Below are 26,197 nucleotides of genomic sequence, written 5' to 3' on the forward strand. Positions count from 1 at the left end.
TGATTTGGGTGTTTATTCCAGGCCGGGCCAGTCCTCCAGAGGAGGGTACTATGCTGCTCCTTGTCTCTCTCATGCTGAAGAGAAAGGCCCTGGCCTGCCAGAAGTGTGGAGCCTTTTGCTTTGTGAGCATTTAAGAGATGTGTATTTTTACAAATACAAAGGTCAAGTTCCTGGACTTGGCGAACGCTCTTAAGAATAGTGTGATCTCATCTCTTCATGTTCACAGAAAATTCTTCCCAGCTAGACAGGATGTTCTCAGATCAGGGAAGGCACACTTACGAGGTCACCCATAATCTTTGGGACAAGCACATAGAAGCCCAAGAAGGGACCTGGATGTTTCAGGCAATCTGCTGCCTGGTACCTATTACTGTCATTATCCCCAGCATGGTGGCCAGGCTTGCCCAGTACAGCTTAGCTTTAAAGGTCCTTTCCAATGTCCTTTTCATACAGGGAAGTTTTGAGGAACTAGCCAGGAGAACCCAGAAGCCTGGGTCAGAATCCCAGGCTAAATCAGAGAAATGAAGCTGGTCACCCGCTTCCCCCACCTCAGACAAAGCAGGGATTGCTCAGTGGCTCTGGACACTGAATCCACCCAGGACAGTTAACTGCAGCCATGAGCATGGAGAGGAGCATCTACCATCGGTCCAGGGCCTGGTCCTAGGGACATTTGCTGAGAATGGCAGGCCCTGTATCCACATCCGCACAATGGCTCTAGAAGGCACTGTTCCATGAACCGCGGCTCCTGGATGCCAGGCAGGGTCTGGACAGACACAGGCGACGCTGGATCTCCAGTTGGCAGAATCGGTTCTGGTTGGATACTCGGGTGGCTATTCCCAACCCACAGGTGGTTGAGCAGGGGCCCCAGGCTGTGCTCCAGTTTGGACAGGGGCCATCGGCAGATGCAGGAGTGACAAAGGCAGAAAGTTGGTGTCCTGGAGGTTAGAAAGAAGAGAAGTTGGGGCTCAGTCACTAAGTCAGCTCAGCCGCTGGCCATCACAGGGAACCTGGAGAGGCTGTTAGGCTTCAGTTTCTTCTTGGGCTTTCTAACATTTGGGACTGGATAAAACAGTAGCTGAGAGTGTCTGAGCACAATGCATCCTGTTGACATCGGTCACGAAACAACTAGCAAAGACCGACGTTGTGATAGATCTCCAACCCTAATGAGCCCATGAAGGGAAACCACACCCTTGGTTGTATATATTTATAAACTCCACGCCTATATTGGGCAGATATGCCTCTATACCACTTTCTTCCCCAGCTATGAAATCCCTGCTACTTGCAGTTTCTCCAAGTCATGATCTCTGCTCCATCTTCATTCCAACAACTCTCCCTCTGCTCCTCCCCCAACCCCCATCCTCTGTCTCCTCCAACTCCTCCTCCTCTCCTCCTGCCCGCCTCTTCCTGTCTTGCCCGGAAACCCTGCCTCCTTATTTCAGTCCACTGATTGGCTGTTTGTCATCTTTCTTAGCTAATCAAATAACTAAGGGAAATTCCTCTACATGCCATCTTTCTTTTTTCTCTACCTTCCTACTCACTGATACATAGTGTCTTACCACTTGTGTGGCGTGGTACTGTAACCTGAAGGGCCCAGGATAGCAGGCTCACCATGGCCTATCTCTTCCTCCCCAATTCTCCTTTTCCTTTATGTCTGATGTCCTTCCTCCTAGCCCTGAGAGCATTTGGCAATGTCTATAGACATTTTCCATTGTCACAGTCAATGAAGGTATACAAGGGGCTTGGGGGAGGGGTGTTGCTACTGACATCTAGAGGGTAGAGAGAGGCAAGGTTGTCTTTCCACATCCCACATCATACCCAGAAGCCCCTGACCACAAAGAATGACTCAGCCCATCCCAAATGTCACTGATGCTGATGCTGAGAAACCCCTGATAAACCTTGCTGGGCACACACAGGTGTCATGTGTTTGTATGTTAGGGCAGGAGGCACGGGGACACTTGGATCCCTGTATAAATGGTGCAATGTTTGCACAGATGACCCCCTCCCATATACACACCTTCCTAGGAACACAGGTCACCTCCCAATCACTGATGCTAACTGAAGTGGAAATGCTACTGGACAGTTCTGAAACCATCTTTGCTGAGAAATGGTCTGCACATGACCGGTGCAGGCCCGATTACAAAATTATTTTGTTGAGGTTTGGTCTGTTGCTGTGTATTACAATGCTAAATTCTATGTGGCAAGGTCTAGGCCTATGAGCGACTTCTCATGTTTACAAGCTTTTGTTGTGCAAACCTTACTCCTTAATTTAAATCTATTTGTTAAATAAAATTGACTACAGACAGTTAGTAGAGGGATTTGGAAGTAGGTGGGTTTGGAGTGACCTGGTTTGCGGGTGGGGGGAGGTAAGAGAGAAGAGGAAGCCACCATGAGAGGAGAGGAGCCATGAGCACATGGCCAGGAGAAGCAGCAAGTGTCTGGGGATACACCACTAGGGAGGTAGCCAGGGCAGCAGTCAGGAGAGTAGACTAGGAGGTGACCCCAGTAATTGTCAAAGCCAATACAATAACCATAGTCTGAGTCTCATTTATTTGTAAGCTTGTCCCGAATCCACTTAAATTGCTTGCACTATACTATTTTTGATGCACAGCTGTTTGAGTCTATGGCTACAGAGGAATAACTGCCAGTGTTCATGGCCCTGTCCATGTTCACACAGGGAGGGCAGATGGGAGGCGGGGTTTTTATATTGCGTTTTGACAGGCAAGCTGAGGGCTGGCGGCATGGCTCAATGGTAGGGCGTTTGCCTCGTGTATACAAGGATCTAGGTTCGATTCCAAGTACTATGGGGGGGGGGTGGGGGGGATGGGGTGGGGGGGGGTGGGGGGTACATAAGGTGACTGGGATGACTCTCCTATGCGCCTATGTATCATATTCCCTAGCAGGGATAAGGTTGGCCTTAGCACTTCTACAGTGCTAGCTAGCGTGGGCCTTCTTACAACCCATTTACTTGAATGAACTAATTTTGTCCTCCCCGCGGTACTAAAGGGAAGACGTTCTTATTAGTTCCACCTTACAGCTGGAGAAACTGAGGCCAGGAACTTCAACACCTGTCTCAGAGTCACCCAGCAAGCGCGGCCAGAACTGAGCTTAGAAACACAGTGTCCATACATTTAAGCCACCCGACTCCTGCCTTTGCATGCAGGGGCAAGCGCAGAACCAGCCCTCACTTCCTGGTCACCTTCCCCAGTCAAATTCATGTGGTAAGAATAATGTGTTTAAAGAAACAGGACAACAAAATCCCAGAGCTGAAAAGTTTGTAGAAGGATGTAGCTGTCTTGCATGTATCTCTGCCCCGCCCTGGCTATGGCCCAAACTCCGGTCTTGCCTGGTCCAGCTTTTACATAATCGTCTACCTATGGATTTTACCTAAATCCAAACAATCCTGTGTTTATAATATTATAAATTGTCCACATATTTACATATCATAAATATATATTTTATACATTTATTTTTATATCATATCATATTATTCTATATTTATTATCTATACTCTCTTATACCACCTATATAATATTTATACCACTGGTGTGAGATACACAAATTTCACTCAAGAATGATAATGCTCCTTCCTGCCCCTCCCTGACTTAGCCACCTGAACTTGAACTATGTCTTACCATTTATTTATTTTTATTTTATGTGTGTGTTTCGCCTCATGTATGTATGTATGTATGTATGATGTATGTATGATGTATGTATGGTGTGTGATGTATGTATGTATGGTGGATGTATGTATGTATGATGTATATATGATGTATGTATGTATGATGTGTGTATGTATGATGTATGTATATATGTATGTATGTATACCATGTGCATGCCTGGCACCCGCAGTAGTCAGAAGAGGGCATCAGATTTGAAGTCATGGATGGTTATGAGCCACTATGTTGGTAAGAACTGAACCAGACCCTCACAAGAACAGCAAGCGCTCTTAACTACGGAGCCATATCTCAAGCCCCTTGAACTTTCTTTTAAATGATTTCTTGGTTGAAATTATATCTCTAAGTGGTTGCCTTTTTGGTTTGTCAGCTTGTCAGTTTTGTTTCTAGGAGCTGCTGCAATGGAGACCCTGGTGGCCTGGGTCTTCCCCACACTCACTCACCTTGGGCTGCGGAGGGCTGGATTGCCGGCTGCATCACTGCCTGGTCACACACCCACTCGGGGCAGCACCTTCCCGGCACCTGTATTCTCCTGGGGCGTGGGCAGTCCCAGCTGGGCAGCCGCACATCCTCACTGCACAGCGGCAGGCAGGTAAAACCACCATCATCACAGCGGCACAAAACCCTGCAATTGGGTTTAAAGGTCTCCCCATCCAGGTACCTGCGGCCGTTCACCTCACAGCTCCCGTCATCCTCTTCGACTGCACAGGGAGGAGAAAGAGGACCGGCACAGGGTCCTGAGGTCAGAGCACAAGACCTGCACCCTGTGCCATCCCTGCTCCTCAGCACACCCCTGCCCCACTGGCCACCTTCCTCTTCAGCAAGACAGAGAGGCATCCGGGAGCCTGGCTGGGCTCCAGCTATGGGCCAAGTAATTTCACATCTTGCCTCGGTTTCTCCATGTGGAAAAATAGGATATGTCGGACCTTATTTCACAGCATGTTATAGACTAAATGAAGTTATGTGTGTGACGAATCTGACAAAATGAAGCCTTGGGTAAAGGGTTGTAGCTCGGCAGATTGTCTGACGAGCATGCGCGTGCCCCTAGGCGCAGTCTCCAACATTGTATAAACTGTGGTAGCATGCTTGCTGGCATTCCTGTAAGCACAGCATTTGGGAAGTGGTGGCAAGAGATTCAGAGGTTCAAGGCCAGCCTGGGCTAGACACCTATCGAAATTAGTAATGTTTAGTATTTAGCTGTGGAGCACACTCTAGGATTGGGGGTTCATGAGGCGGCCTCTTAGTCTTCTTCCTAATGTGACGCCATCCTTGTCTGGTCAGGTTGAATTTTCTGGCTTTAGAGCTTTATATTAGCTGCTTAAATTCTCTGAGTGGCCCCATCACTCTCAATGATTACAGTGACCTGTGCCCTCAGGTTACATGGGTCAACACACAGAGCATCTAGCACAGGGCCAGGCACATAGAGGTGCCCAAGAACACACAGTGATACCTTCAAGATGTGGGCCTTCATGCCACTACCTTTCTGAAGGGCTGGAGTCCAGAGTCTTTCCTGACATCCCCTTATTCTCCAGAGAGGACTGTTCTCTGTCCACACTGCCTCCAGATCACAAGTCCTTGGACACAAAGACCTTCTGACCTGGACCTTGTTGTCAATGGTTCCCTAGAAACCACTTAGGCAGCTGTGCCTTGACCCCTACCTGGCCTTGCCACTTCTGGGTTCACCCCACCACATCCATCACACAGGCACATGAGTGTACATTCATGCATGTGAACATACACACATACACACAAACCCCTATCACACATCCATCACACACACACACACGCGCGCGCGCACATACCTATCACATACACTCATTACACACACATACATTCATCACATATATACACCATGCCCACTCACATACACACCTATCACACACACATTACACACACATCCATCACACACCCACAAACATCTATCACACACTCATACACACCCATCATACATACACACCTATCACACACAAACCTGTGACACATGCATGCTCATCACACACACTCATTACACACACATACATTCATCACACACAGACACCATACCCACTTACACATACACCCATCACACACTCACATGCACATCCATCACACACACTCATCATACACACACCTATCACACACACACACATACCTATCGAGCACACACACACACACACACACACACACACACACACACACACCCTGACTTCTGCCCCAGCTTTGGCCCCCAGTTGCCAGGATGACCTGACACCTGACAAACAGGCATGTTTAGGAAAGTCAATAGGAGGACGATCATTTTAGCAAGAGTTCCTGGCACTCCATAGACCATCAGCTGGGAGCTGGCTGGGTGTGGGGTGTGTGGGGCTGGGCAGCCAGTCCTTCAGCAGGATAGCTTTGCTCTGAGGGGCTCCCTGACATTGCAAACCCCATGAGCTGTCTCAGAATCCTACCCAGCTATGCCCATGTCCAGCAGCCAAACTCTTGTTTTCCCCAAGCCTGCTTCAAATCCCCTCTGCCGGCAACATTCCCTACCTACCCATGATAACAGCCTTCATCTGAGGTCCTCAGCCCCCCTGAGCACAAGCCATGGGCCTGCTCTCCGGGAATCTGTAGGTCCTTTCTTCCCTCGGGAAAGTCAGTTGCAAGGCAGGAATCACAGAGCCACAGTTGTCTTTCCTTCCTCCACCTGTAAGCTCTGTGACCCATTTAAGTGATTTAACCCTTTCAGCTGAGCTTCCTCACCTGCGAGATAGGGGCTACATTGGGTTGTACCTCCCTGTTAAGGATAAAGGGAAATGGACTCCTATGGTGTTTTCTCACAGGACTTAGGAAAGGGCTCCAGTGACTGCCAGCCCCATTAGACCCTCTGCTGGCATCCACGGAAAGCCACAGATATGTGCTGAGCACCTCATGTGGCCTGGGCCATGTGCCAGGCAGTTGTAATTCAGGATATGTGGGCACGTGGGCAAATATCCTTCCCACTGGAGCACTCCAGTGGAAATAAACACAGCCAACGAGCCGAGGCTGTGTCCCTGGTGATCCAGCCTAGTGAAATAGTGGGCTAAGGTTAGAGGGGATTTGCAATTTCTTAAAGATAGTGGCAGGGCTTCACAGATGGAGTGGCATGTGGGTGCGAATGTGAAGGAAGTGAGGGGACGACCCATGTGTGTGTCTAGGGAAAGAATGAGTGTGGCGCAATGGCCTGTGCTCTGTGCTAAGGCCCTGTGGTCCAGACCATGTCTTGGGTGTTCAAGGCTAGTGTGGCTGGAGCAGAGAGCGGGGCAAGAAAGGAAAGGGGTGAGGTTCTTTTGTCAAAATGGAAAGAACACTTAGGTGAGTGAAATAGATGAATTGTAAAAAACAAAAATCAAATCAAAACAAAACAAAACCCCTGAGCCATCTCTCTAAAATTTCAACTAGGGTAATTTTGCTTTTGGGGGCCCTTGGCAAGGTCACCACTGGCAGCTGATCCTGGCACCTCCTCACAGGCAGGGAGATTGCTGCTAAAGGTCAGGCCACAGATTGCTTCTCAGCAGCAGTGGTCCTGGGATCCATCACCAAGCCCTGCCCCAAAGTGTCAGAGGACACCCAGGCCTGAGAGAGTGGTGAGGAATGTCACATGTCCAGTGCCACCAGAAAACAAATGGAGTGTGTGTGTGTGTGTGTGTGTGTGTGTGTGTGTGTGTGTGTGTATGACAGCATGGTGTGTGTGTGCCCCAAAGTGTCAGAGGACACCCAGGCCTGAGAGAGTGGTGAGGAATGTCACATGTCCAATGCCACCAGAAAACAAATGGTGTGTGTGTGTGTGTGTGTGTGTGTGAGAGAGAGAGAGAGAGAGAGAGAGAGAGGAGAGAGAGAGAGTGGCTTAAGGCTCCCAGCCCCAGGTATGGAGGGAGTAGACTGTTACTTAAATCTGTTTGGAGACGGAACAGGCTGTAGGGCATTGAGCCTGCTAGCTAACATCTTTGAGTCTCGGTTTCCCTTTTTGTAGAACTTGTGAAAGAGGACAAGTGCCAGACACTGCTTGGGCACACACCACGCCCCATGTGATGCCTGTGCACCCTTGCTCTCCAAGGGGCTGTATGTGGGCAGCTGTTGGCCCAGCTCTGGAAGCTGGCTATGATGTGGATGTGTGCGGATGGAGGTCACCATCAGGACAGTTCCAGCAGAGGCCGAGGGAAGAAACAGGGAGCGGCCTTTGGGTCACCAGTTGAGCTGAATAAACCTAGCGCCTAAAGTGAGGTGAAAGAGATAGAGAGAGAGTGGGCTCCATTTTGACTCTGGATCCCATGGCCTTGACCCCCCAGCCTCCTCCCTGCCCACACACACACTGGTCTAGCAAACCTGCTTACAGAGGCACACGGCACCACGGCCACTGGGGCCTGCCCCAGGCTGACAAACCAGGCCCTGGCTGGGGTCGCAGACATGCAGGTGGTCACAGGACTCCCCCAGCCTCCGTGCACACACTCGACAGCAGCCACAGCCATCCAGCACCAGGGGTACCCCGGGTGGGCACTGGGGTGGTGTCCAAGGACAGGCACAGGGTGCTGGGCACAGCTGGGCACACACCTGGGGAGACAGAAACCTCACTCAGTTTTGACTATCATGGAAGGTATGGAGACTCCCAAGACTGGTCACTTCTCTGCCAAACCAGACAGTGTGGGATCCTTAGCTCAGCCTCCGTGTCACGCAGAATGGGCCTTCAGACTGAGCCATCCCACGGTGCTCCTAAGAGGCAGCATGGCACTGACCTTGAGCAAGGACCCAGGTCAGAGTCTCAGTCCTAGGCTCTGTCTTGTTGGCAGGGTGGCCTGAGAGCTCCTTTAACTCTCCAAGCCTGAGTCTCCTCGTTTGTAGAAGGGGGACAGGAAATGATGTCACTAACCCCTGAGCATGGGTAGGAGGTCATCAATATGGCTGGCTTTTTGCTTGTTTGTTTATTTTTGGGGTGCACATGTATGTGTAGTGTGCAGGTGTTTATGTGTAAATATGAAGACATCAACATCAGGTAGAGGAATTTATCACTCTCTACCTTCTATTTTTGAGGCAGAGTATCTCACCAAGCCTGACCATCACCGATTGGTTAGGCTGCCTAGCCAAGTGAACTTGAGGCTCTGCCCGTTGCTGGCCACTCAGCTCTGGAGGGTACAGATGTGTCCCACTGTGTGTGGCTGCTACACATGGGTGCTGGGGCACGATCTCATGTCCTCAAACTTGCACTGAGAGCATTTTACCCCACCAAACAATCTCCTTGCCTTCCCGAATGTGGCTAACTCAGGTGGCCATCTTGGCTATGCGCTCACGGGAGGGCAGGTACAAAAGCCGGAGAGTGATACCAAGGGAAGAGTGTGTTCTTACCCCTCGGACTTGAGAAGTCAAACAGAACACGTCATTTCCCGGTCTTGACACAGCCCACCATGCTTCCAGGCCTTAAGTGCACAATCAGATTAGCCAGGAAAGGGCAATACAGATTCCCAGGCCTCCTCTGGGACTCACGAAACTAGAAGTCACGGAAGCAGGACCTGTGATCTATTTAATAAGCTGTCTAGAAGCGTCTAAGAACCATCTAGGTCCACAGCCCCTCTGGCCCAGCCCACTCCAGCTCTCCACCCCCACATCACTCCACCCCACCCTCCCTCCACCCCCAGCACCCTGCACAAATGGGAAATTTGGGGTTGGGGGGAGTGACTGCCAATAGTCAGATCTGGGAGCCGTGCCATGCCCACCTCACGGATGTGGACTCTCTGCCCCAGAGGAGGACACTTCTGAAAGAGGCAAAAACTGAGCCAGGGGCTCAGTACCCATTCATCGCAGGGTTTCACCCCAGTCTACAACTGCGCCTTTCACCCAAGACAGAAATACACAAATGAAGTTCCAGAAGCTGTGAGTTCCCGAGAAGGTGGGCACCAAGAGGGAGGTACCCCACCAGTGGACAATCAATCTTTAACAGGAGTAGAAGGCCTTATATGGAGGATTTGTGATTTAGGAAAAGAAAACTAAAGACCCCAGACCTCTTGGTGGGATCAAGGAAACAGTGATCTGTTTACCGCCGCCCCATCCTGCCCACCCCTGGATCCAGAGTCTCAAACAAACAAACAAACAAACAAACAAACAAACACCCCTGCTCTCCAGGGCCCGCAGTTCTCACTCTGGCCAGCAGAGGCCGCCCCAGAGTTGCTGCTTGTCTCTGGCCAGTGAGTGAGTTTCCACCTAAGGCAGGGCACCCTGCAGAATTTCAGGTTCCAGAGGGTTCCTGGACCAGCAGCCTCTGGGAGCTTGCCATGAGCATGCATTGTCACCTCTCCAAGCCTTCTGTGTAATCTCAACATGGAATATAAGACATTCTTGGGTAACTCACTTGCAGTCCTCTTGAGAAGAAAGAGGCAGACTTTCAGAGCAGGGGTCTGACTCCCTTGGCTGAGCAGAACTGGCCAAAGACAAAACAAGCCTTCTACTGAGCAGGAGCCCTGCTGCAGGCTCTCGGTAGTTTCTGGCTTCTTCAGGTCCTGACTCCAAGAAAAGCCACTAATGATACCCTTACGTTGTGTGCTGTGTGCACAAGCTTTTCCTTTAGCCCTTTCCTGCGAGGTATGGGATTCGTGTCTGACTTAAAGATGATGAAATAACCCTTGGGAAACGGAGGCAGAAGAATTTTGAAGTTAGCCTGAGCTACATAGTGAGTTCCAGGCCAGCCTGGGCTACAGAGTGACACATTGTTTCAGAATAAACTCCAAAACAGCGAGGACAAAACAGGTCAAAATCAAGTGGTAAATATCTGGAAAGAATCCAGGTTGGTGGGAAGGCAGAGCCCAAACTTAACTCTTGAGCCTGTTGTTCCCCCAGGGACTCCGTTAGCACCTGAACCTCAGCCTCAGCCTCTGTCCTCAGTTCAAGGACAGTGAGTAGGCAGGGCAGGTGCTCTTGCTTAGCCTATAGAAGCAGCAGCCCCTCTGGCATCCTCCTCTCCTCCATCTTTGCTAGCCATCCTGTCCCCATATTCAAGCTGTCTCATTTGCTTTGGTCTCCCCAGACTAAGTAACTAAGTCTCTGGTCGCTTTCAGACCCTGATCAACATCGCTTCGCTGTTTCCAGGTTCCTTCCTCCTGCCCCAGTCCAGAGCCTGGAGCCCACAGCCTGCCTGGAAGACCCAGAATTCCATCCCCTGGGAAGGCTGTGGCCTCACGTCCTCTCCATGACTACATCCCAGATGCCAATCAACTTCCCAGGACCAGGAAAGAATGGCTTCATAAATGTCACTCCAGTGGCCAATCTAGGGCAGCTCTTCCTCACCCTTTCAGAACCCTCCCCTCCCGGGGCCCAGGAGACCCAAGCCACCCTCTCCAGCACCATGATCTGCTCAACACCTTCCAAGACTGGAAGCCCGTTGGTCCCAGGGAGGGAGATGTTTATACTCACACTGCATTGGCTCCAGGCCTTAACTCCGTGATACTGAGAACTTAACATTTAGTGTGAGGTATTGCCCAGGTTAGGGTAGAGAGACACCGACTAGGGTTTCCTCCAGACACACCTATGTCTGCCCCAGGCTCCACCATGCAACTCTTCTATTGTTCTTTATCTTTGCTGTGTGGCTTTGGGCACATTGCTTACCCTCTCTGAGTCTTCTTTGACCAAAACAGGACAATTTCTTAGAAGACTGTTGTAAATGTGCAAATGAAAGTACTCACAAGCCAATTAAAAGATGCCCAATGTGAACCAAGGGACAAGGACATGTGCCACAGAGATGTCTCCGCTCTCTCTGACCAGGGCCAGAGGTCACTGACTGCCTGAGGGCCGGCATGCTGTACCCTCATGGACTGTACTTTGCAATCAGACCCCAGCATCAACCTCTGTCCTGGTTCAGAGCTACACAGCACTCCCATTTGTTTTAGTTGCTATGAGGACACTGGAGGGTCCCACTGTCCTCTTTTAGACACTCATCTAGGTCCAGGACCTATGCTATCTTTTGTGGAGCAGTTCTCCTTAATGGTCTCCCTAGAAGCTTCATGAACATTGCACCCATTTAACTGAGGCTGAGGCTCAGAAAGGGTAGGACACTTGTCTGAGTTCACACAGCAGAACTTGCATGCCCAGAGAGGGAAGCAAGCCTGGGCACAGAGACCAGACTGTATCCAGTATAGGGTCTTTCCAAGAGTTCTAAGTTGTGACCACATATCTGTCCCACCACCCAGAATTCTGCTGTCATTCAAGACCAGGATGCCTTACCATTGAGAGAACGCAGAGGAAGGAAATGGCCAGAAGATGGATCAGTGGGTTGCCCCTCATGTCACCGTGTCCCTTGTGGAGCCAGCTTCAAACCTGGGAAGCAAGACCCGAGTCTTTTTTATGTTCTGGAGGGAATGAGGTTCCCTCTAGGTGCATACAGAGAAAGAGAAAACGACAGACAGACAGACAGACAGATAGACAGATAGACACGCACACACAGACACACATTTATAGTCCTTACAGACAGACAGACAGACAGACAGACAGACACACACACACACAGACACACACACACACACTTATAGTCCTTACGCCGGTCTCCATAGTCCCAGGAATAAGCCCAGTTACCTGAGGCCGAGGAGGCCACCAAGAAGGTGTCTGACAGTGTGTGAAGCCCAAGCCACCGCAAGTGCCAAGAGTTTAGGACAGGAGCCTGACAGGAGCCACTCAGCTCCTCAGTTCCCAGCAAGAAAGACCTCCATCCCAAGCCACGGCCACAGCAGCTGCAGCCTCGCCAAGCCCCCTGTCCCAGCCCGGGGTCCTCTGGAGATCAGGAGCGTCTGTCAAATGCTCTGCAGATCTGACCCTCAGCGTCCTGAGCCCTGAAGCTCAAGCTCTGGGCAGCCCAGACCCAGCCTGTGGTTTCTGGCAGGGAGACTGGCAGCCACCCAGAGGTGGGTGTGACTCAGAGCAGAGCTTCCCTGGCAGCCTGTCTGCTCTTGGCAACCAAGAGCCTCCCTATCCTCCTGGGCTCTGAAGGTGGCCTAGGGTGGCCAAGCCTAAGCAGACTGAGCCTACTGTGTGCTGGCACTTGCTGGACTCTGCTGATCTGACTGAGCAAAATTCTCTTTGTTGGATTCTACCAGCTCTGGGGGGTTCTGCAGAACTGGAGGCACAGTACAGACCTGGGGACCAGAGCCTGGGGCATGGGGTAGTAATGAAAAGTGTAAGGACCCCCCCCCTTGTTCAGACTGAGAGTGAGATACAACTTCTGAGGGAGATGCCAATTCTGAAAGCTAACAAGGCTCTGTGGTAGAATGTTCCAGAGGGAACAGCATGATCAAATGTCTGGAGGAGGGAGCTAACATAGTAGCCTGGCATACTCAGTACAGAAGGTATCTAGTGGGCATGTGGCTTCCTGGGCACTGGACTGGGCAGGAATATGCAGAGAATAAAACACAGGATTCACATCACCAACTGTATCCATTGGGTACAGGGGATGTCCCTAAGGTCCTATCAACGGGTGTTGGGTAGAAGGACATGGGATTTAAAGATCAGAGTGTAGAGATATCTGCTGTGTTCTATGTAGAAGCATCATCTGTCAATAAAAGGCTGATTGGCCAATGAGCTGAGGCAGGAAATAGAAGGCGGGACATCTTGGGGGGGGGGGTTGATTCTGGGATAAAGTCAGAAACAGGGTCTGAGGTGCTTAGAGAAGGCTGTGGCTCCCAACACCTCCACCAGTTACAATGCAACACACCCATGAGCCCAGATCACAGGGGGCTAGCCTGGGCTACAAAGCAAGCCCCTATCTCAAAAGAAAACAAACCTGGAGGCTATATGCTCCCTCCGAGTCACACACAGACTATGCCTACCACTGTGGGTAGAAGACAAATATCTAGCAAATAAGTCTATATGACCTGAGGGCCTGAGGGAGAAATGGCGTGGCCACCTTGGGTCCTTGCTGTTTGTAGTTCCCTGCTTGGTCCTTTCTATGCTTATCGAGACTAGACTATGCCACACGTAGGCATGACACCAGCGAGCCTGGAAAGGCAGACTGCAGTCATTTGGTTAGGTAGCATGAGCAGAGGTACGGCACACAGGACCTGAATCAGGCAGGTGTGCAGTGAGACACCGCTGAGTTTTGTGGCTGGCATGCTGAGGTGAGCATGGACGGCTGTTGGTTCGCAGTCAACTCTGAGCCAGACTTGACACCCTGTCTTGGGTGCTCACCCACTCCACGGCTGCACGGAAACTCTCTCAGACAGACCTACACAATGTCCACACTGATAACTCTCTATCTCCTGCCACCATCTCCAAGACCTGAGTTTGTGTAAGACAGTGATGCGCTCAGCTTGGCAGCCAGGCAAGGCTATGTGGCTAGCTTCCTGTTGTGAGTTACACAAAAGCGTTGGGTGCAAATTCTGGGACCAGTCCCTAAAGGGAAGGCCTTTTTGTCACTCGGACACTCCTTTCTTCCTCTGCTTCTGGTCAAAGGTAGGATGGTGATGTTCATGGCTGCCTTGTACTATGGAGGGACCTTGAAGCTAGGTCTCATGTACAGAGGGAGGCAAAAAAGAAGGAGATTGGAGCCAGGCAAGGGCAAGCATGCATGTCATCCCTGTACCTTTAAGGCTGAGGCAGGAGGATAATGAGTTTAAGTTTAGCTTGAGTTATATAGAGAGACCCTGACTCATAGACAAAAAGGAGAGGATGGATCCCTTATGATGCCTAGAGCTACATATGTGTCCTGGATGCTCCTTATAGATTTAATGTACATAATTAAGGGGCCATAATATGTATATGTGTATATATATATACACATACATATATATGTATATATATATATATGTATAACCACTGTCTTTAATATGTATATATGTATATAGTCCCATAGACCCTCCTATTTGAGCTGACATGAGTTTGAGTATTCCTGGCTAGTTACTGCTGATGTAAAAACACCATTTTGCTGTTGGTGGTGGTGTCTGCATACCTGGAAGCCATGCTCAATCCCACTCACTGCTATCCCATACTCAATCCCTGCCTGTTGATTTGTCTAACCTTGTCTCTCTCCTGCTAGAATGGCATCTTTACTGGCCTCCAGGCCTCAGACCACAGCAGCAGTGTCTGCTCTTCTCGCCTTTTCCGGGCCCTTCAGGACATTCATAGATGCAGCTTTGGGTTATGAAAAGCTCTGTGAGATTAAAGTTCTTCTTTTCCCTGAAGACCGAGGACCTCGTCCAAGAGCCGCGTCTGCTCCAGGCGTCATGAACACTGGGCTATTTTCCTCCCTTGATCCTCTGAGGCAGATTTGCTGGCGAGTTCTCTGTGGTTGATGTTTTCTCTGGGATAAACTTCCTGATAGCGAGGGAATGTGGTTATTTTAACCTTGCTGGATTCAGCCAGTATTTTATTTAGTGTCTCCATCTGTTCATAAATGAAATGGGCCTGTAACGTTCTTTCATGGACTGCCTTATCTAGTTTTTGTAACGGCGGACATTTATCAAATAGCTCACTTGACAGGTTCCCCTCTCTTTCCCCGTCTCCCTTGTAGCCTGTACAACATAGGGACTGTCTCCTGCAGTTCAGCTGGGATTTACCATCAGAGCCCTGGGGCTGCTGAGTTGAGGCTGGGAAGGTCTTGACTGCCATCAGATCTGGAAATAGAATACCTCAACTTCAATTCTCCACTAGTCCTTGGGCAGATCTTGTGGCATGTCAGCGTGCACAAGAGCAGACTTGCACACCAGGGGGTACAGGTGAGGAGGCCACAGGTCAAGGTTGAGTTTCCTTCTCTGTGGCTCTCCACCTTTTGTTTTGAGACAGGATCTCTCTCTGAACATACAGTTGATGCTTCTCTAGGCCAGGATCCTCCTGTCTCTGCCTTCCAGGTCTGGCATTATAGGTATGCACTGCCAGACTCAGCGTTATTCTATGAGGTTTGAGGATTCAAATTCAGGTCTTCACGCTTGCATCCAGTACCTACATGGTCATTGTCCCCTCTAAAGGTTCCTTATACCTCCCTAAAAATTGCTTGTTTCCCCAGGTTTTAGGTTTTCAGATGTACAACTACATCACTGGTTCACGGTGGCCTTAAATTACTTAACTTCTAGGTCCAGGTTATTGCTACCATTTTGCTGTTTATTTTCTTTTACCTGGTTGGGAGCGGGGTGCTGAGGATGGAATCCAGGGATGTGGGTAAATGCTCTGCCCCTGAGACACACATCCCAGCCCTGTCTCTACGTTGTACCTCTGGTCAGCCTACTCGGGCATGTGTGTCTGCTATTAATTTGGTCTTGTTTTGATGAATTCTTTTGATCTCAAGCTTGTTGATTTGTTCACAGAATCTCCTGTTGCAGACAGCACATTCTGTTTGGCCCTTTGATGCTGACTTTGTCTGCATCTTAAGCAATGTTATGTGGATCACAGAAAGGGGAATGGCTTCCCACCCCTCAACTGGAGGTTGCATCTCCACAATGGATGCCTCCCACTACCCTGCCTCTGTCGTGATAGGAGGGACAGGTTGGGTCCCTCTGTGGATTTCCTTCCACATGTTCTGCAGGCTAGGCAGGAATTCAAATATCCTGGCCCTGTGGTCCCAGGTACTGTGTGACAGGCCCCCAGGGATAGCTGTGGACTTAGATGGTTTACCAGTTGGCGGAAGGTTGAGCTGTCAGGGAGCAAGTGGGAAGTGACATACGCTCACAGAAGGGCTGGAATGTGGTGATCACAGGGCACACATCTAGCACAGCACTTGTGCCTGTGTGAGCTGGGGTCCCAGAGCAAGGGGACGGCAAGAGGATGATACCAAGTATGTAGCTGCTGGCAAGCTGAGGGTCATGGTGGCACATGACAGGGCTTTGGAAAGTGTACAGGACTTATTCAAGGCATGTTGGAGAAAGCCTAGCATGCAAGTGTCTAAATGAGTCAGTGTCTAGCCAGTCTTTACTACTTTGTGGGGTCTTCCTTTCCCACCCTTTACTCTCCTCCCAGTTTCACCCTCTATCATTGGAGGGGGGAGAGAGAGAGAGAGATCCCTGAATCTAATTTCTTTCCTTTCGTCTCTTTAAGCACGACTATTAACAATCCACAACCAACAACCACTAACCATTAGGCCCTAGCATTTATATACCCTCTGAAAAGTGCCCATATGTCACTTCCATATGTCACACAGCCATAGAAACTATCTGCAGCTGGCAAAACCACGCTTCTACTAGAGCATGAGGCAAATCATAGTCAGCTGCCGCAGGCTGTCTGAAGCAGCCATAGATCCCCAAACCTGGGATTAAAGTGGAAGCACATTCTTGTAATATATTTCTGTGTTTTTAAAGAAGCCAAAAATTCCAGAATTCTCACATATGTCAGTGAACTGAAGAAGCCAGGCTCCAATCCTGGCTTTGTCTCTGTGCACCTTTGGGCAAATCCTTTGACTTTCTTGGCCTCAGTTTCCTTATCCATAAAGTGGGTGAAAAGTAATTCCTTGCTTTCCAGCACCCCTAGCCCCAGAGGTCTATGTTTTATACACCTAGAAACCACTTATTTCCAGAAGGAAATCTCTGACCCAGAGAGGGGCTTGGAGAAAGGCCCTCAGCAGAGACCCACAGCACAACTCAGAATTCAGGATGCTTTGCTAAGCTGGGACCAGCTGATCAGGGACCAAACCAGGGGGCCAGGTTATTCCTATCCCACCTGAGAGCTCCTGCCTTTGTCAGAAGACCCCAGCTCCAAGGAGACATTTCTCCGCTTGGTCCCTACAGGTGCCACTATCTGTCTACTACACCACTCATCTATCCATTCTTCCACTTATGTCTGTCTGACCCATCTGTCCATCTATTTGTATATTCATCCACCCATTAATCCATCGATCCATCCATCTTCCATGTATTCATTCTACAAACCCCGACTGTACCAGCCATGCCTCGGTGTTAAAGAAGAAGGAAAACCAGGTCCCTGTCCACAGGGAGCCCATGAGGTCAGGGGACAGAGACCAGCAGAGACAATTTCCACATAGTTAGTAGGGCATGCTAAGGAGGAAGACAGGGAGACCTGAGCCTGACTTGGAGGACGAGACACTGAATTTGGAAGCAAGTGTAGGTGTCAGCGGGGTGATCTGAGCAGGATGAAGTGAGGCCTGGAGGTGGTGGGGTTGAATCTAGATGGAGCCATGATGGGGGTGGGGAGCTGAGGGGAGCTGCAGCTGTGCAGGCAAGTGTCAACTGGGGAGCATGTTGGTAGCTGGGGTGGGAATGATGCCAAGTTCTTGGGCACACTGCATGGCAGCTTGCAGAGGTAGAAAACTTTCTCCAGCAGGTGTCAGACCCCCCCCCCATCTCTGCCTATGTGATGTCAGGTAACTCTGGAGGCCCAGTCCCCAGTGATGGCATCACAGGTTGTCTTTTCAGCCTCCCAGGACTCTTCTGACTCCTGAGTCATATGTGGTCAGCAAACTGAGGACCATGTGAACATGTGGCCTGGCCTGGAGCTAGTTGTTCCCATCCCTGCTATGCTGAGGGAGCATTGGCTGGGGAGAGGGCAGGACTTGGTTAGTAACTGCCCCTGAGGGCTCTAGTCATGGGGTGGCTGAGTCACTGTCCAGTCATCAGCTTGCGCCTTGGGGTTTTTGGTTGGGGGATGGGAGATCCATTTTCTCGATCGTGGCTGCCTCCAGGGTAGCTCTCCAGACTCTCTCCACTCAGAACACAGCCCCCTGAAACTCTCAATGTTTAAAATGGCTTGAGATGTAACATAGCCCAGGCTGGCCTCAAGATTGCTGTGTAGCTGAGGATGACCTTGAATGTCTGGTCTGCCCTGTCTCCACCTTTCAAGTGCGGGGATAACAGGATTGAGCTTTCTCACCAAGTTTTTGCAGTGCTGGGAATCGAACCCATGGCTTCGTGTTTGCTGGGCAAGCATGATACCAACTAAGCTACATCCCAGCCTGGAGAAGTGCTATTCACAAGAGTCCCACACCCTTATGCTCAGGAAGGCAGACAGGCCCAGAGATGGAAGTCACACACTAGTGTTTGCTCCTGTTGATCTCTCCTGTGTGGAGACACCCAGGGTAGCTGGGTCCAGCTCTGTGGGTTCTTAGAGTCTGGGAGGTTAGGAGTTTCTCCTGGGACATTTGCAGGCAGCTCTAAGGTCAGGTCTCAGTTGGACTGCCACCCCATCCCCTGAGAAAGTGGCTTCCGGTGCTGTCGGCAGGACGCAAACATTGCAAGAAAGTTAACTGTGGCATGTGTCCCCTTCCCTGAATGCTGTATGCAAATAACTGACCTCCTCCTCTGTGTAGAGGCTGAGAAGGCCCTGGACCAGGAGCCCCTAACAAGAAGGCTCAGGCCTACAGCATGCTCAGGGCTCAGAAGTGACATGTGTCTGTCTGTTCATTCCAGAGCCAGATGAAAACCATGGATGTGGGCTGATCTAGACAGGACCCTCAAAAGAGCAATGAGTAGACCTGAGGGGGTCAGTCTGTTCCTGTTCCTCCAGAGATTGAAAAGGCCAATAGTACCCTAGCCAACTGCTATTGTGACTGGGGACAGGCAATGGCCCCTAAAGTATACATACAGTGCCTCTGCACAACACTGAACTCCCCAGATGGGACCTAAGCCTGATTCACAATCATAACTTCAGCTTCTCCACAATTTCAGGCCTATTTCTACAGCAAAGACTTTAGGGTCCTTAATAAGAGACACGGGTGGTTCTGGGCAACCTGAAGTATTAAATCGCTTAATTAGGTTGATGGGTCCATAAAAGGTACTGTTACCACTGTCCCCAATCTAGAGGTGGGGAGACCTAGGCATCAATAAGTTGCATTAGCCTTACAGAGTTAGACGGTCAATGGAGACCCAATCAGAATCCGAACCCTTTGCCTCCAGAGTCACCTCTTGGGTGTGTCTCCTGAGGGAAATGACATCCTCCCAGGAGGATCTAGTAAGGGCCTCTGTTCAACCTCTGCAGCAGGATGCCCACAGATGATCTGGAGGGATGCTGTCCCCCTGTCCACTCATTTGACCCTCACTATCCGCTCTCAGGCTGGCCATGAAGGTAAACAGGGCTCAGCTGTAGCCTTTGATGGTTCCTGCCAAGCTGGCACTTGGGGTCCTGAGGATACCCAGGGGATCCCAGCCCAGCAGCTGGGCGACCTCAGGGCCAGCATTTCCGTAAATACCCTAATGAGCCAGCCCCCTGAGGTTTGGCAGGCCTTGTGTGGTTTCCTCTGACATGGCCACTTCCACCCACTCTGCCCAGCTAGGCTTCCAGTAATGGTATGTTTTCTCTGGAGTTGGTGATGCTAATGATATGGAACCCCGGGGACTTCCTTCCACTCCGCTCCCTCCAAGGGGCCTTCTTTCCCTTGAAAAGGCTGAAGCTGTGCTACCCAGTGGCTCAGACACCTTGTGCTACCCAAGGCACACCAGGAGGTGTAGGCCAGACCTGGGGGCCACCCTGAACATCACCCCCATCACAAACCTAGTGGGGATCAGGCAGACACGCTGTATCCATGAGCCTGGGGAGATAGCTAAGTCAGTAGAGCACTGGATACTCCAACCTTAGAGGCTCATTGCCTGTAAAGATTTGGGGGAAGGGGGTGTGGCTCAGTAGTGGGACACTTGCCTGGCAGTATAAGGATCTGGGGTCCACTCTCAACACTGAGGGAGGAAAAGTGCCAACAAGCACCGACTAGATCCAACTGCCTGGCGTGAAAGGAGTAAGACAGACCTGGCTGTGGCCTGTCATTCACTCCATTACCTTGATCATACCACGTCACTCCTCTGAGCACAGGTTTCCAAGTGGGTCTGATGTGAGGATTACAGATCTGGGACAGGGCTTTCATGGATGGGGTAAACTAAAGTTCCGGAAGGCCAGCCTGTGCGCCCCTCAGCTGCTGCTGACCGAGCTGAGGATGAGCTCACAAACGCAGCCAACGCTTCCCCTCTCAACCACCGAGCCACACACCACTTTCCTCAAATGTGAACGCAGTGTCAAATTGCACAGAAAGCCTCAAGAGTTCTCCAGAGCTCCCAGCCCCACCCAAGAAGAATCTTGGGGCAAGGGCACATTAAAGATGATGGGGTACCCCACTTGTGGGAGGGCAAAAAGGTAAGTCAGTTTTCTGCTTGGTGCTGGCCCCTCCCTGAAGTGACACACCCTGGGGTGCAGAACTGAGGTGTGTGGAGAATCCTGAGTAAAGCCCGCATGTGGCAAGATTCAGGACCACTCAGGTGGCCTGGATGGAAAGTGAATTGCAAATGGGGGACAGGGAGAAAAACCAAGTTTGTGCAAATAGGGGCTTAAGATAGCTCCTGGTGATAGCCCACCTCCCTAAACCAAAATCACTCACTCTGTGCCCCATTTCATCCAAAACAGTGTGTACTGTGTGAGGCTTGAGCCTGCTGGGGCCCTGGAAGTGAACCTCCCTCCCGCTGAGTCCCAGCTCCTACAGTGGTTGGGTACCAGCAGTGGGAGGAGGCCAGGATCAGAGCCCCCTTCATCCCACCAGGAAGCTAATAATGACCCTGGGTCCATAGCCTGATGCTGGAATGAAATCCTGGCCTGGTACCTGGAGGTCTGGTCAGCCCCTGAGTCCTGCATCCTTTGCTTGCATATGCTGATAGGGGGGCCGGGGCTGTTGTGAGGATTCATGCAGACAGAGAATGAACAGGCTTGTTGCTGCAGCACAGCACTCCAGGATTCTGTACCGAGAGCCTGCTCTGTAAACAGGAGTCAAGGCTGTCCTTATTATCACAACTATCAAAGCATGAAGACCAACACCACCTGTGGTCTGGAAAGAACATGGAAGTAGCTTTCTTTGGTCCAGAGATGCTCAGGCAGCATCTGCCCCCTCTTGCTGTCCTCAGATTCCTGGCATCTGACTTAACTGAGGAAAGTCGATTCCTTGGATGGGCATTGGGGAGCCTGCCTGGAGCCGGTGACCTGTATGTCCTCTGCTGGATGGAGCTTGTTAGAAGAAGAGCGTTCCAGATCTGGAGGTTGATACTGTCTTGAATCTAGTCTGAACTCCAGCCTTTCTTTAAAGTGCATCTTTAGATGAGTTACTTAACAGTTATATGCCTCAGTTTCGTCAAAATGTGCATGCCTATAGTTTAGACTTCACAGGAGACCAGCACAGTGCCTGGCACATGCCAAACACCCAGCAACTATTCTATATGTGAGGGTTTGGGGGGGCAGGGAGGGGTGAGCATATGTGGTGGCCAGACCCTCAGTTAGGGTCTCTCTCTCAATGGAATTACATCATTTTCTCCTTTCTTTTCCTTTTTCTTTTTTAGATTTATTTTTATAAGTACATTGTAACTATCTTCATACATGCCAGAAGAGGGCATTGGATCCCATTACAGATGGTTGTGAGCCACCATGTGGTTGCTGGGAATTGAACTCAGGACCTCTGGAAGAGTAGTCAGTGCTCTTACCCACTGAGTCATCTCTCCATCCCCAAGACAGATTCTCTCACTGGCCTAGAACTCGCCAAGTAGACTAGACCCGCTGTCCAGCAAAGGCCAGAGACCTGCTTGTCTCTGCCTCTCCAATACTTGGATTACAATTACTCAACAGCACACCTGGCTTTTGGTGGGAGATCAGTACAGGTCCCCTTGCTCTCCTGGCAAGCCCCTTTCACTCAGGCAGCTACCCGCTGTCACTGGTCACATGGCATTAGCACAGAGGAGGCCTTGAAAGGCACAAGAGAGAACAGGAATTATCCATGCTAAGGGGGATAGAGATACCAAGAGTGTGAGTGCATGGATGGAAGAAGAGGCGGAGGGATGCTAAGGGGAATCATAGAGGGACCATGGCTAGGAAATGGATCCTGTCTACTCCAGAAAAGCAGCCAATAGGAAATAAAGGAGGTAGAATGGAGGCTCCAGGACAGAGAAGTTTTCTCCCACGTGGTATACTGGGCTCCATCTGCAGCAACATGAAAACGGAGGTTATAGTAGGTTCCTGGCTACCTTACCCTGTCAGGCCTTTCTTTCTTTCTTCCTTCCTTCCTTTCTTCCTTCCTTCCTTCCTTCCTTCCTTTCTTTCTTTCTTTCTTTCTTTCTTTCTTTCTTTCTTTCTTTCTTTCTTCCTTCCTTCCTTCCTTCCTTCCTTCCTTCCTTCCTTCCTTCCTTCCCCCCTCTCTCCCTTTCTTTCTTTCTTTCTTGCTTTCTTTCTTTCATGTTTTGGGGTGATGTGAAAACAGTGGTTTGCCCAGGCTGGTGCAACATAGCAGGGAAGGCAGGGCTGGAGCTTAGGTCTCTTTGGTGTTAAAGGCCACTTTACCCTGAACCTCAACCTTCCAGCTGAGGACGGATGGCACCACCTCCTCCCCAGCAGCTGGATGTCCACGAGATCTGCTTAGAACCAGGGCACTTGAGAGAGCCAGTTTCTAGTCTCTGGGGTAGCGGCTGGAAATGCCTGTCCACATTCCTGGGTGTTAAGTCTGGGGACATAGGCTCCTGCCATCAGCCATCACATTCCCCAGAAAGAATCTCTATTCATAACAAACCCCAAAGGTCACCCGTCTGGGAAAGAGCACTCTGCCTCCACCCCAGGGCAGGGCAGAAGGGCCAAGGCTTCAAGGAAGCACTTGGCTTTCCAGAGGTCTGACCTGCTTTCCTGGCAGCCTGAGTCTCCATCCTCCCTCAGGTGACCCTAGCAGTGGCTGTTAGACAGGGCAAGAGGACCAAGAGAGTACAGGGACTGCCCCTAGAGAGCCCCAGGCCACTCATCTCCTCACCTTCTCCAAGCTGGCTTCCTTTCCCATGCCTCAGTTTCCTCTCTTGACAGCACCTACTGCATACGGTTGTCATGGAAAGCCCTGAGATATTTCCATTCAGTGACTATTTATTGAAAGTCCACCAACTTTCACCACCATGGAGTATAGCAGAGTCGACTATCTGCCTTCAAGTGGTTTTTTTTTTTCTTTTAAAGGAAATTTTGAGATGATTGCGATTCCCTTTAGAAAATGTTGGCACCAAAGACATAGAACAAATTGAGGAAAATGTCAACAGCTGCGGAATTGAAAAGATGGATAAATAGCAAATGTTTCCTGCATGTCTGAATTTTTTTTTAGAAATAAAAAGAAAGAAAAGAGAAGAGAGAGAAAAGGAGAAAGAACAGGGAAAAGCAGGGTGGTAGAAATCACAGTTATAACCGCTTCTGGGCAGGATGGCTGCTACCCACAAAATGATGCTCTAAGTACCAGGCATGATGTTGGACACATAGTAAGGATCATGGAAAACTGGATTCAAACCCTGACTCTGCCTCTTCTACTTCACATGTCCTTGGGCCATCCGTCCTTGAACTTCAGACCACCCTCCACTAAGGTGAGACTAATGGGAAGCGTGTTGATTGATAGTATGGTAATAAATTCTTTACCTCAAATAGATACCAACAGATAGGAAACTTATCGCCCTGTGTTCATAACAGAGAGACAGGGTGAAGAGGAAATGAAATGTGGGCAACAGGGCCAAGTGTTGGGAAGGCCTGGTATGGGGTGGTGAAAGAATTTACAGGCTACACAATAGAGAAGGGGTTGTCTTGAAATTCAGTGCAAGAGAGCAGCAGGTGTGTTCTCAGAGAGACAAGCACACCGTGGCAAGCCTGGGATGTTCTTTTACCGCAGCTAAGGGGGAGAGAGCTTAGCTTTATCGTTGTAGGACTCCTGGGTAAACTGATATTGGGGAGAAGGAGGGTGGTAGATGTTACTGGTTAAGTAGTTAGAACTTTGAAAGACTGTAGGATGTTTTGACATTAGACAATTATAGACTTTGTATCACAAGCCTGTAGGAAAACGAGCCCCAAGGAATGGACTACGGCAGCTTTAAGAATGATGTGTTAGGCCGGAGTGTTATGATGGTTAATATTCTCAACTTCACAGCCTGTAGAATCTCCAAACAAAGATGCTTCTGGATTTATATGTGAGGGGTTATCTAGATTCGATTAATTAAAGTGCGAAGACTGGGTGGCACCATCTCATCATTAAAAAAACCAAAACCAGTGGAGCACCAGACTCCACCTCTTTCTGCTTCCTGACTATGGATGCGCTGTGGCCAGCCAAGCCAAGCCAAGCTCCTCCCCATGGATCTTTTGCCACAATGGATTGTGCTTCCAAACTGTGAGCAAAATAAACTGTTCCTTCCTTAAGGTGGTTTTTTGGGGGGTCGGGTATTTTAACACAGCAAGTAGAAAACTCGCTAGCAGAGACAGTAAGATATAAGGTTCTCCAGAAACATTCCAGAGAGGGCAGAGAACGGCTATTGCAAGAAGTGGAAGACTGGATTGTGGAACTGCCCTTTGGAGATGGAGAGGTCTTCAGCGGTGAAGATACTGGTAATGGGTGATATCGCTGAGGTGCTCTATTAGTCAGGAGTCCCTAGAGCAGAGGTCCTCAACCTGGGGGTTGCAGCCCCTTTGGGGGGGGGAGTAGGAGTCACATATCCAATATCCTGCATATCAGATATTTACATTGCATTCATAACAGTAGCATAATTACAGTTATGAAGTAGCAATGAAATAATATTATGATCGGGAAGTGTCACCACAACATGAGGAACTGTGTTAAAGGGTCGCAGCATTAGGAAGGCTGAGAAGCACTGGTCTAGAGGACCGTGACAGACAGAATGAATCTATCTTGGTAAAAAGGGTTCTTAGAGTGGCTTACAAACTCAGCTCCAGCTAGTCCAGCAACAGCTGTCCCCTAACTGAAAGTCCAAGAGTCCAGTAGTTCAGTCCATGAAACTGGGCGTCTCTGTTAGTCTTTAGTATGTGTCGGGACGCTGAAGAAGTAGGCTTTAATACCAGTGAAGCAAGAGCAAAGACAAGCAGGAAAACAAACAGATAGCTTCCTTCTTCTGTGTCCTCTGTCTAGGCTGCCAGTGGAAGGTGTGGCCCAGTTTTAAGATGGAACCTCCCACCTCAAAAGATCTGGATTTAGGGTGGTGGATCTTCCCGCTTCAAATGATTGAATTAAGAAAAACGAATCCCTCACAGGCTCACCCAGCCACTTGGGTTTCAGTTAGTTCCAGATGTAGTGAAACTGACAACCACGAATAGCCGTGACAGATGGTAGCTGTTGATAACTCTAGGATGGCAATGGCCCGAGACAGTATAATCTGGGCCTTCATACCATGTAGTCTGGAAGAGGATAATTGTGCTGTCTAGTTTTCACGTCAACTTGACACATGCTAGTAGGGTCATCTGGGAAGAAGAAATCTTGTTCTTTTTTTCTTTTTCTCTTCTTTTGGTAAGATTTCTTTATCTCTATGTGTGTTGGTGCTTTGCCTGCATGTCTATACAAGGGTGCCAGATCCCGTAGAACTAGAGTTACAGACAGTTGTAAGCTACCACATAGGTGCTGGGAATTGAACTTGGACCTCTAGAAGAGCAGCCATTAACTGCTGAGCCATCTCTCCAGCCCCAAGAAATCTAATCAGGAAAATGCCCCCATAGGACTGGCCTCGGCAAAGTCTGCAGGGCGTTTTTTGACTGATGACTGACATGAGAGGGGCCCAACCCATCGTGGACCACTGATGGGTTGCTGGTCTTGGGTGTATAAGAAAGTAGGCTGCCCAAGGCATAGAGAGCAAATCAGACTTCCCCTT

At 49.8% G+C, this 26,197-nt stretch overlaps 1 protein-coding gene across 1 annotated transcript; it reads right to left on the minus strand.

Annotated features, from left to right (window-relative positions):
* Positions 1–12,492, minus strand: Ccn5 (cellular communication network factor 5). Its single transcript, XM_021156596.2, has 5 exons — positions 12,222–12,492; positions 11,874–11,966; positions 8,003–8,219; positions 4,115–4,372; positions 1–932 (listed from the first exon to the last, which is right to left on the minus strand). Exons 2-5 carry the CDS (start codon positions 11,931–11,933, stop codon positions 712–714), a joined length of 756 nt encoding a protein of 251 aa, XP_021012255.1. The 5' UTR covers positions 11,934–11,966; positions 12,222–12,492; the 3' UTR covers positions 1–711.
* Positions 12,493–26,197: the final 13,705 nt, after the last annotated feature.

The sequence above is a fragment of the Mus caroli genome, unplaced genomic scaffold, assembly GCF_978045245.1.
Source record: "Mus caroli unplaced genomic scaffold, Mus_caroli_1 scaffold_2, whole genome shotgun sequence".
Lineage (NCBI taxonomy): Eukaryota > Metazoa > Chordata > Mammalia > Rodentia > Muridae > Mus > Mus caroli.

Excerpts from the sequence above, each read along its gene's own strand:
- Ccn5 (XM_021156596.2), bottom strand. The coding sequence starts at position 11,933 with ATGAGGGGCAACCCACTGATCCATCTTCTGGCCATTTCCTTCCTCTGC. Across the intron at positions 4,373-8,002 it reads CCGTGGTGCCGTGTGCCTCT|TCGAAGAGGATGACGGGAGC; the intron begins GTAAGCAGGTTT and ends CTCCCTGTGCAG. Across the intron at positions 933-4,114 it reads CCAGCCCTCCGCAGCCCAAG|GACACCAACTTTCTGCCTTT; the intron begins GTGAGTGAGTGT and ends TCTAACCTCCAG.